The 11,691-nt window shown below is 39.9% G+C and overlaps 2 protein-coding genes across 2 annotated transcripts in view; both read right to left on the bottom strand.

Moving 5' to 3' along the window:
* LOC129438952 (uncharacterized) overlaps nt 1–11,691 on the bottom strand; it is a 194,325-nt gene that overhangs the window by 132,149 nt on the left and 50,485 nt on the right. The window contains exons 3-5 of the mRNA XM_073863384.1: nt 11,221–11,637; nt 5,629–6,075; nt 3,761–4,018 (exon numbers count right to left, since the gene is read on the bottom strand). Of these exons, the coding sequence (XP_073719485.1) occupies nt 3,761–4,018; nt 5,629–6,075; nt 11,221–11,637 (1,122 nt within the window). The remainder of the gene's footprint in view (nt 1–3,760; nt 4,019–5,628; nt 6,076–11,220; nt 11,638–11,691) is intronic.
* LOC129438510 (uncharacterized) lies at nt 1,121–2,965 on the bottom strand. The gene is made up of 5 exons (XM_073862990.1): nt 2,724–2,965; nt 2,342–2,647; nt 1,928–2,197; nt 1,734–1,817; nt 1,121–1,645 (listed from the first exon to the last, which is right to left on the bottom strand). The coding sequence occupies exons 1-5, from the start codon at nt 2,948–2,950 to the stop codon at nt 1,579–1,581; spliced, it is 954 nt and encodes a 317-aa protein (XP_073719091.1). The 5' UTR covers nt 2,951–2,965; the 3' UTR covers nt 1,121–1,578.

Raw genomic sequence — 11,691 nt, forward strand, 5'->3', positions numbered from 1 at the left:
CACAGTGTGAATAACAATTTATTTACCAATTATGCATGTTTGTCATCAAATCTCATAGTGTGGAAATACAGCCATTAAACTCTCGGACAATTATTACTCAATGTGCTCGTTAATAAGGCTACAATAAAATAAATATTTATATTATTCACTTTATATTTCTGCTCTTCTTAGAGCAGATATAAACTGCTGCTGGGGAAAAGTGTGCATTAAGGAGCAGAAAACTTTTATTTGTGATACCACAAATGTTTGCTTTGAGTTTGGCAAGGTGTTAACGATGAGTCTATGCTGCCTATCAGCCATAATAACATTATGACCCTTTTGCCACCAAAACAACTCTGACCCATCAAGGCATGGACTCCACTAGACCTTTGTATCAGAACCAGCATTCACTTTTTCAGCAAGTTCAGCTACAGTAGCTCATCTGTTGGATCGGACCACCCAGGCCAGCCTTCGCTCCCCATGTGCATCAAAACGAGCCTTGGCTACCTTGTCGCCGGTTCACCGCTTTTCCTTCCTTGGACCACTTTTTGAAATACTGACCACTGCAGACCGGCAACACCACACAAGAGTTGCAGTTTTGGAGATGCTCTGACCCAGTCATTTAGCCATAATTTGGCCCATGTCAAAGTCACTCAGATCCTCACATTTGCCCATTTTTCCTGCTTCTAGCATGTTTATCCTCAAAGTTGATGTGTTAGAAGATGGGCAAGTGTAAGGATCAGAGGTAAGATGTTAATTTATTTAAAGAAAACTTATTTCAATCATGTGAAACCAGTGTCTGTAATTAAATTACAGTGTACATAAATCCAACAATTCTTCATTTCAGTGTAGTTAAATATTAAAACCGCTTTGGTTGGCTTCAAAATAAACCTTTTACAAAATAAACATGTCTTCATGTGTGACAGGACCTCAAAATCTTATTAAAACCCTCATAATAGTTGACATGTTTTATCCTTAAACGCTTAACGAAAAACAAAAGCAGGCTGATGTTTTCTGAGCATTTTACAGATCTTACTTCATTTATAACAGTGACTCATGTGCAGTTATTCACTATGAGATCTTATTAATCTATTAAGCAATTATTCAAGTTTTGTGTGTTTACATTTTATTATATAACATGTTAAACATATACACACTTGTACAAAATTTCTGACTTTATTTATTTTTCCCCTAAAGAAAATTTAAATAAACTTCTTTACATGATTTTCAGTATGTTGTTACTAAGACATTGAAATGTAGGCTTTACTAGATATACCAGAAAATAGAAACATAACCACAAGTAAAATATAACCATGTTTATCCTGGCATAGTCCTATACAGTATATACACTACTGTACATACTCCACTAATGAAATCTTTGCTAAAATATTAACCAATATACAGTATTTAATCATAGCTCTATAATAAACTAAACAGTTTACATTAATCCATTTGGTTTGGTTCAAACAGAAAAAAATACTTTAAAAGATGAAGAAATGTAATTCAATAATAATGACACTAAACAAAGTCATGTTAGTGGTTGATTTTCCTAATCATGTTTTAAACTATTTACAACATGACAAATTTAGTTGAGTGTCTTCACCATATTTCAATTTGCTTGACTCTGGTAAACTGCTGTTTGTCTCTGATTCTGTTTCCAAAAAGTCTGCAAAGACAAAATGCACAACTTTTAAGCAAAATCTAACCTGATAAAGCACACACACACACACACACACACACACACACACACTTACCGTACTGTCTGAATATTGTCGTGAGTGGAAACAACGCTGTGTATTTTCTTTGCTAGTTCATCAGTAATATTGTTGTGACTCAGACTGAAAGAAACAATGAGATGAAAACATTAAATTAAAGAGATTTAACACTGAGTAAATGTGATTATTTAATCTTTATAGTCTTTATATTTGTGATGTGATGTTTAACTCACTCTAGAGTTTGAGTCTTGTGCAGGTGTGGTAAGAGTGGATTCATGTATTGATCAGTGAGTCTGCAGTGACTGAGGTCCAGTTCTGTCAATCCATCAGAATATTCCAGAAACACTGACAGCTGTTCACAAGATCTCTGATCCATCTGAGTGTGACTGAGGTCCACCTCACCTCCTAAAGCTTTTAAAAGAGCCTGAACCCACCTCAAAGATCCTTTCTCTGTATCTTCAGTAATACAAGCTATAAACTGCAGCAGAAGAGCTTTACCACAGCTGAGAGACGCAAAGAAAATATATTAATATATTGATCAAGTCATCTGAATCTTATAATTAAATGTTTGATAGATATCAATATGCTGCTCCATTGTAAACAGTCTAATAAAGGTGACCTGTGTGTAAGTCACTCACTGCTTTTACCTGAGCTGAACCTGAGACAGAACTGGAAGAAGTCGTTTCACTGCCGAATCAGAGACCTCACAGTCCTTTAAAACCAATTTTACAACACTCTGAGATTTCTGAAGCACAGATGAGATTATTTTACAGTCTTTCATCGTTAGGTTCAAATAGTTTTGGTTCTCTTCTGTGACTGTCAGGTCTAAAATTGAGCAGGAGGAGAAATCCAGTCTGTACTGAAGAGCAGAGAGCAGAAGATTTGCTGCCTCCTGTTGGTCATCAGATGAACTGCAGCAATGAAGCAGCTTCAGTAAGAGCTGTCTGTCAACACTGAGACACACAAACACTGTTAACACACAGATACACACTACACTATAATATTTTGTATGATGTCAGAGGTGTAAACCTGAGTTGTGTGACTCTGTTGAGTAAGGGCAGAAGTCTCTTTAGCTCCTCCTCTGGTATGGAGGTCCAGAACAGATTGAGTTTGACAGTGTTACAGTGCTGGAGAGTGAAGCACAGAGCTGAACACTGATCTGAATTCAACACTTTGTTCTTCAGGTTGATGTCATTCTCAGCTGAACTCAACAGACCGGACGCAAACTGAGGAGAGCGACTCTCATAAATCTCCATAATGATGGTTGATTTATTGTGATTGTATGGTTCTTCTGTTTACACACTGTTAACAGAAATTTATGTCCAAACACCTTGTACTAGTGTTTGGACATACATAATGTGGACCCTTTAAAGCAAACACTGTATTAAAAACAGCTATTCTGAAAACACAGTGTCAATTTATGACTTAAAAATGTAAAAATAATTTTGATTTTTGAAAGGCGAACTGAACAGGTTGATTGCTAAATGGCTACTGACCTTTTAAAATTGATTCTGTCTAACCAAGGCAGAAGATCTCTGATGTTTTCACAAGTGATTTTGCTTTTCCTCAAGTCTAACTTTAATTGTAAAGGTTGATGTTGTAGCAGATACTGAATCACTTCCCAGGTCAGTGAGCATGAAGTCAGATCTTCAGACACCTTCTTCAGAAAGCAGCGTGTCAGTTCATCATCCTGTGCTTCATACACCACTGAAACCAGCTGCTGAAGAGTCTCTTTAGACAACCTGAACACACAGACACAACCAGACTGTGTCAGATTGTGAAACTATTTGGTTTATTAAGCAAAAATTTGACTTTCAACTTTGCACATTCAACAGACCTGATAGTCTGGAGTCCCTGAAGACACAACAGAGCAGTGACAGACGCCACATCTATTTTACATTTAGCAAGATCCAGAAATTGGACAGACAGTCGTCTCAGGAGAGAAGTTAAGCTGCTGACCACCATCATCACCATACTGCCTTCCAGACTGTTAAAGACAAAGCAGAGTATTATGAGACTTTAATGCATACTTATCACAGAGATATTACACTAAATGTATCTCATACCTGAGGGTCTGTAGGTGTGTGATGTGTCTGAAGAGTAATGTGACACCTTCAAGAGAGATTGCTTGTGGCTTTAGAGTCAGGTTTAGTTTTGAGGATGAGAGACTCAACACTCTCCCCACACATCTGCAGGTGCTGCTGGGTAATTTTTCACTCAGAGTGACTGTAAACCCCAGAGCCTGAAGCAGAGGAGTCACCTCATCTCTATTCACTTTAGGACCAAACACTTTACACAGTGATGGGATATACTCCTCAGCATTCCTAAACAATAAAAAGAATATAAGTACATTTATTTCACAGCTCTCTAAAAAACTTGATGAACTAAAACAATGCAGAGTGACATTTTTCTGTGAAGCTCTCACCTCAGTTGTGAGATGTATGGCAGACACTGAATGAATCCTCTCACTTCACTCTCATCATCTGTCCAGTCTATCAGCTCTACTGGTTTCTTCTCTGTTTGGAGTTTCAGCACTTCTAGGAGGATGGAGGTCTTTCTCTCTGAGAGGTTTATGATCCAGACTGCAGGAGATGACTGATAAATTGACTGTAATGCTGGTAGGACACTCCTGCCTGTTTGACTCTCATAGTTCTTCAGATTTAAGTACAGATCCAGCAGAAAACCACACTGATGAATCTGATGGTTCAAATCATCATCATAATAATCTTTATAACAGGGGAAAGTTGTGTAGCTGCACACAGATGTTAATAGTTCAGTGTAATTTTCTCCTGTATTTGTGTCAAACTCTGATGCTGCAGTGAACAGATTAACCAGAAACTGAACAACAGATTCTCTCTTCTCACAGAAAACATCAGTAAATCTCAGAGAGAAACCAAAATTATCACTTTAATATCCAGTACAGGACAATATGAGATACTTCAGTTGACTCATAATTTAAATAAATCAAATCCATAGAGCCTGGATAGCTCGGACTTCCGACAGTCACATTATGGCATTAAATAATTTTTGTCTCACCCCATGTCGTCAATATTTGACGACACTTGACCATTCGTCAATATGTGACGCGGAGGGTATACCTTTCGCGTCATTTTTTGACGAACTGGGGACTTCAATACTATTACGTCCGTTGCATTCTCTTCTCCTATTTTCTTACCATTTTCGCGTCGGTTTAGGGTTAGATTACGCAAAATTAAACAGTGTACGCGAAATTAAACAGTGTACGCGAAATTAAACAGTTGTCACCTGGCGTTGGGGTTAGAAACAGTTGTCACCTGGCGTTGGGGTTAGAGTTAGGTTTGGGTAGGGATGTCATTATGTAAATCTAACCCTAAACCGACGCGAAAATGGTAAGAAAATAGGAGAAGAGAATGCAACGGACGTAATAGTATTGAAGTCCCCAGTTCGTCAAAAAATGACGCGAAAGGTATACCCTCCGCGTCACATATTGACGAATGGTCAAGTGTCGTCAAATATTGACGACATGGGTTGAGACTGTGTTAGTCTGGTTGTGCAGTCACGTGTTAATATTACAAAACCTTGAATTTAAGTAATGTGAAGGGAGGTTTGACCAAAAAAGTCTGTGCAGTGTGCCTTGCGTTTCCAAGCATTTAAAAAGCATTTGGTGTGACTGGCCCCTAAAAGAACTGTTATTATTGCTTTATCATGGAAGAGGCATGAAAATACATCTTTACAGACATTCTCATGAAAAACAATTACCATCCACATAGAGCTTAAGTTTGTGTTCTGACTATCATGAAAGTGCTGCTGTGCCCTGCATGTTACATTATATCACATTGTTGTGCTGAACGACAATGCTAAATTAGATATATATATATATATACAAATTTATCTTCTTCACAAGATAAAAGAGCCAGGTTTGCAGATGACTATTTTACTCTTAAAACTTTCTCACCTCAGTTGTGAGATGTATGGCAGACACTGGATGAATCCTCTCACTTCACTCTCATCATCTGTCCAGTCTATCAGCTCTACTGGTTTCTTCTCTGTTTGGAGTTTCAGCACTTCTAGGAGGATGGAGGTCTTTCTCTCTGAGAGGTTTATGGTCCAGACTGCAGGAGATGACTGATAAATTGACTGTAATGCTGGTAGGACACTGCTGTCTGTTTGACTCTCATAGTCCTTCACATGTGAGTACAGATCCAGCAAGAAATCACATTGTTCAATCTGATACTCAAAATCATCATCATCTTTCTCACATGGGAAAGTTGCGTAGTTGCACACAGATGTTAATAGTTCAGTGTATTTTTCTTCTGTGTTTGTGTCAAACTCTGATGCTGCAGTAAACATATTCACCAGAAACTGACTAACAGATTCTCTCTTATAGAAAACATTAGTAAATCTGTGGAAAACAAAAACACAGAATTATCACTTTTATACTTTAGGAGAAATTATTAAGAATGTAGCAAGATGTTGGTTTACAAACTGTAATATTTTATTAGTCACACTCAGGGGCGAAAATCTCATCTAAATGTTGGGGGGGACAATAAACATAAAATTTTTCAAGAACAATTTTTGAAGGGGACACCAATAATACAGGCAAAATTGTACTTGCAAGGAAATGGGTACAGATAGAAAACGTTTCTCTTTCTCTATGAACGGACGCAAATTTAATTTTAATACATATGAATGCAGAGGTGAAAAGAGTAATAAAATGTTCTACTTAAGTAAAAGTAAAGTTACTTTATAATATTTTACTTAAGTAAAAGTAAAGTTACTTTAATAATATTTTACTTAAGTAAAAGTAAAGTTACTGGTCTAAAAATCTACTCAAGTAAAAAGTCATTTTAATTTTAAGAGTTACTTTTTTACAGCGGGGAGAGGTTTCTAGTATAGTTCACAAAGGAAGGATATATACATCTCAAACTATGTTTTTAATTGTAAACATCTCTACAATTAAAGTGCAATAACAAATGTTAATAAAATAAAAAGCTTTTTTATAACTAAGAAACATTTATGGAATTATTTAATGATTTTTACAGGTGAGTTATGCACTTTTGAAGCAAAAATAATATGAGGTCAGCAGCTAGTAAATACAATCATTATATGAAGGTTGTAATTGATGTATTGCTGGTAACATACATTGTTATTAAACTATATACATAAATGAGCATATAATGAGATGAGTGCCATGGCTATACACTATACATCCTTTACACGTTTATTAGCTCCCAGACCTGTGTACCTGATGTCTTTCAATCTATCTCTCTCGCGCGCTCTCTCTCTCTCTCTCTCTCTGCAATGTCTAATGATCTGCGCATTCTCGAGGACGTTCTTAAGTTGTTTGACTTGACGCGAAGCTGCTAGACCTCGGAAGATAATGCGCATGTCATAAAAACGCATCGTGCAAATTAGCGGTTAAAACCCGGTCGGCAATTCTCAAACTCCGTACTCAAGAGCATGAACCCTACCTGAATGAAACAATCGCTTTGCGTCAATGGCCAGGGGTTTCTTTCGTAAGAATTAAATTGAGGGTCTGCATTAGCCCGCGCCTGTCTCGTCCGTCCCTCTCCATGGTTCTTTTTGCGCGTTCCCCCGCCCATCAATCAATCATCCGACCGTGGCGCGTCTTTATCACTTTACTTTTTTATTTATTTTTACTCAGTAACGGATATGATTTAACATGTAGCGAAGTAACCTACAATACTTTAAACATACTTAAGTAAAAGTAAAGTACAGATTTTAAAAACTACTCAAAGTAAAAGTACACAAAAAACTCAGTTACAGCAAGTTGAGTAAATGTAATTTGTTACTTTCAGCTCTGCCTCACCTCTGCATTATTGCATAAAAATGTTTTCTTGATCGTTTATCTGCTTCTGTTCTCAGAAAACGAAATATGTTCATGTTTATATGTCAAAATAGTCCAGTTTTAAAACATATGAGGATAAACTGATAAGTGATGGGAAACGTTGTATTGTATATAGCTGTATTGTATATAACGCGTCGGCTCCGTACACTTCTCTACCACCGGAATGTGTGGTGGTGAGGTAAAAGGGGCGTGGGCAGTGGACCAAACCACTGTGAGGCAAGGGAGGGGGAATCAAAATGTTTAAAACGTTTTTTTGTTGTTGCTCCGTTTGCATTTGTATTGTTTCACTTCTTACACAACTATTTTAAGTATTATAAATCATTCAATTATTTTCAATACACATATTCTAATGATATTTTAGGGGGGACAACCCTCAGATGGGGGGTCCTGTCCCCCCCGACCCCCCCGGGATTTCCGCCCATGGTCACACTAGGGGTTTGACCTTGGGAAACCAATTTCATTAAGTTTTAGTGCTGGGAAATCTGTCTAAGACCAGCCGTCAGCAGGAAGTCAGCATTTTGGCAAAAGGGGCACAACATCTCGTTTTCTCCATCAGGAAACGAAGGTTACATATGTAACCAAGACATTCCCCTTCTGTCACAATGTTGTGTCCATCAAGTGACACTAGGGGCACCTATGAATAACGCTGCAAAGCTGAGCAAGTTTTCATGAGAAAGAAAAGCTAGCAAGCAGTGTGTGCCAGAGAACTTTGCATTGGTTAATAACCATCAAGTGCACAGGGAAAGTGAAACGTACCAGAGAGACGGGAAAAAAGGCTTCCACAAAAGCATGGCATAGGGCGCCAGTCCAACACTGGGAAGTCTCTGAGAGACATCCAGAGAACACAACTTACCACTGGTAGGTATAAGTGTAAAATATTTCTCCACCAAAAAAAATGGAAACCAAACTTAAGGTTGGAGCTACAAAAAGTGAAGCTACCTCTGCTCGGGGGTGAGGGTATAAACCCACCCAGGGAAGAACTAAGGTTTACGTAGGGAAACGGAATGGGGAAAATAAATCAGGATCAAAAAGAACCTTGAATCAAAAAACAATAAGGTCTACTTCTCCGCAAGCCAACCTAAAGAGAGAACAATACCCAGATTCACCGCTAGGGGGAATTCATAGGGATGAGATTTGTGCAACTGAACAAGTGCACAATCTAGGCCTATAGACATTGTCCAGGTTAGGTATTCGGAGCAGACACAATTCATGATGATACTATTTGTACCCTTAAATTGTAAATTCTAGCAGTGTCAGGTGTTAGGGGTAGCCCAACCTGCAGCTCTACAAATGTATGATAGTGAGGCAATGTTAGCCAGTGCCCAAGAAGAAGCTACGCCCCTGGTAGAATGAGCCCATACCCCCAGCGGACAGGGCAAATTCTGGGAACAATATGCCAGGGAGATGGCATCAACAATCCAGTGGGCGAGCCTCTGTTTGGAGACAGCCTTCACTTTCTGCTTACCTCAAAAACAGACAAAGAGCTGATCAGAAGATCTAAAACTCTGAGGACGGTCCAGGTAGGTGGGAAACGCATGTACCAGACATAAGAGAGACAGAGTTGGGTCATCACTAGGAAGGGCCCGGAGGTTCACTACCTGATCTCAAAAAGGAGTGGTAGGAACCTTGGGCACATAGCCAGGCCGGGGTCTCAATATAATGTGACAGGAGGCCGGTCCGAATTTGAGACACCCATTGGTGGCATAGAAACTTGAAGATCCCCAACTCTCTTAAAAAAGGTGAGCGCGATCAGGAGGGACATATTCTGAGAGAGGGCACTGAGCTCAACTGATTTCAAGGGCTCAAAAGGGGGTCCCTGGAGTCCTTGTACTGGTAAGCCCGCAGCTCAAAAGCAAACCACAGAAAGAGTCTGTGTCGAGGGAGAATGGACACATGAAAGTATGCATCCTTCAGCTCTTTTGCCGCAAACCAATCCTGAGACTGAGCACATGTGAGAATGGGTTTCTGTGTCAACATTCTGAATGGAAGCCTTTGAAGAGCTCGATTCACAACCTTTTAGGCACAAAGAAGTTAGGAGTGTAAAACATGCTCTTTATCTCGGTAGCGGGCTGTAACAGAGTGACCTGTCCCTATGCTCGTTGGTCCGTGCAGCACACACACACACACACACACACACATGCAGTCATCCCCTGCATACCTCATCCTCTCCGTTCCTGCTGAGGCGGCGGGTGCCCACCACGCCTATAGCACGCTGGTCTGGTCTTCACACACGCATATATATCCATTCCGTTTCCATCCCCAACCGTATTCACACTGGCTTTAATACACACACACATTAGCTTTGTCTTTCGTTTGATGTTTTGTCCTGTTGTTATGTCTATACTTCCTTGTTATGAGCGTTTGTTAGCGTCTGTGTTGCCGGTCTTCCGCGTTGCTTCTTCATTATCGGCTGGTCGAACCCGAGCAACACCAGCCGCCTGGATAAATAGCGCCAGGTCCTCTGTGAGTGGGTGTGTCGGCGTGAAGCAGCCGGAAGCCGGTTTGTCCATTATCCTGTCTGTTGCAGGGGGGGAAATAATTAAACTAGATATTTTTATTCTGTGTTTATTATTTTTGTTTATCTTTTGTGTTTGTTATTTTGATCACCTTTTGATTTCTATAAATATTTTGTTGATACATATAAATGTATATATAATTGGGTTGTGCAAAAGTACATAACTACCTGTTTATTTGCCTCTGTTGTAAATTATGGTCTCAACTAAAACGGGCGGGGCTGGGCCTATAAGAAGGTGCCCCAGAGAACGATCTGGGTCAGTTTACCTGGCTAGCGAACGTGCAAGTGTGGTGTCATGAGAAAATCTTTGTTTGTCTTAAAGTAGTGGGCTTGTATTTACATTTATATTTTCTTTTGTTTTTTCATAGTTTTGTTTCTTCTGTTCATTTTGTACATAGTGTTGGGTCGGTATTCACCTCTTGAGCACTGTAAAATAAACATCACTTTTACACTTTAACATCTTTGCGAGTATTGCCATCATTTTTTTATTTTATTTTTTTGGGGAAAACCCAGTTATGCCTGACAGCGAGTCTGCGAAGACCTGTGGTTTGACACGGGCACAGGCTTGATCCCAGCATTCGAAAGGAGATCTCATTGCGAAGAACCCTCACCTTTTCCCCTTTTCCTAGGTCTGCTTTAAAGATGGGGGGTTCTTAGTGGTTTGGCGAGATGGCCTCCTGCGGTTCGACTTCATCTGTGCCTCCGGTTTAGGGTGAGCCAGCGCAGCAGGGGTAGGCAGGGTCGCCGCCGCCACAGGAGGAGCAATTTGGTGGGGAGTAGGCGGAGGACGCTTTGCGGCAGGGTCCTGGCGCTGCAAGGTGCGCTTAATTGTCTCCGTCTGCTTCTTTACGCAAGGTTAAGTCAAAGGTGGAGCTGCTGGACCACCATGGGGGACATCGCTGTCAAGGAGGCAGCTGAGGTAGTCTTGCTCTTCTTGGAAGAACGAGACACGCAACCCACAAAGCTGCCATGGACATATCCTCACAAAGAGAACATGATTCTTCAACAAGCGTCACTTCGGCATGGGAACGACCCAAACCCCCGGAGACAGTGATTGTGTCCGTCAGTAGAACATGCACGAAAAGGCATTGGATAAAAGTGTATGCCAAATCCATAAGTGTAAATGTATTGGAACTGTGTGAATTAACCTAAATTAGCCTCACCTCAGTTGTGAGATGTATGGCAGACACTGGATGAATCCTTCTTCACTCTCATCATCTGGCCAGTGTCTCAGCTCTACTGGTTTCTTCTCTGTTTGGAGTTTCAGCACTTCTAGGAGGATGGAGGTCTTTCTCTTTGAGAGGTTTATGGTCCAGACTGCAGGAGATGACTGATAAATTGACTGTAATGCTGGTAGGACACTTCTGCCTGTTTGAGTCTCATATTTCTTCACACGTGAGTACAGATTCAGCAGAAAATCACATTTCTCATAATTCACAGATGACAGTAGCATGCTCATAGTTGTTTCTGTGATCTCTTTCTGACAGAGAGCATCTTGCAGACACAAATCCAGTATAAATAATCTCTTTCTTCTTTCCCACAGTTCAGATGATTCTAGTAGATCAGGTTTTTCAACAAATCTAAACAAAGTGTGAACAAGATTCTGTTAGTGATGACAGTAGAGAGACATTTAG

This window comes from Misgurnus anguillicaudatus, chromosome 24, assembly GCF_027580225.2.
Source record: "Misgurnus anguillicaudatus chromosome 24, ASM2758022v2, whole genome shotgun sequence".
NCBI lineage: Eukaryota > Metazoa > Chordata > Actinopteri > Cypriniformes > Cobitidae > Misgurnus > Misgurnus anguillicaudatus.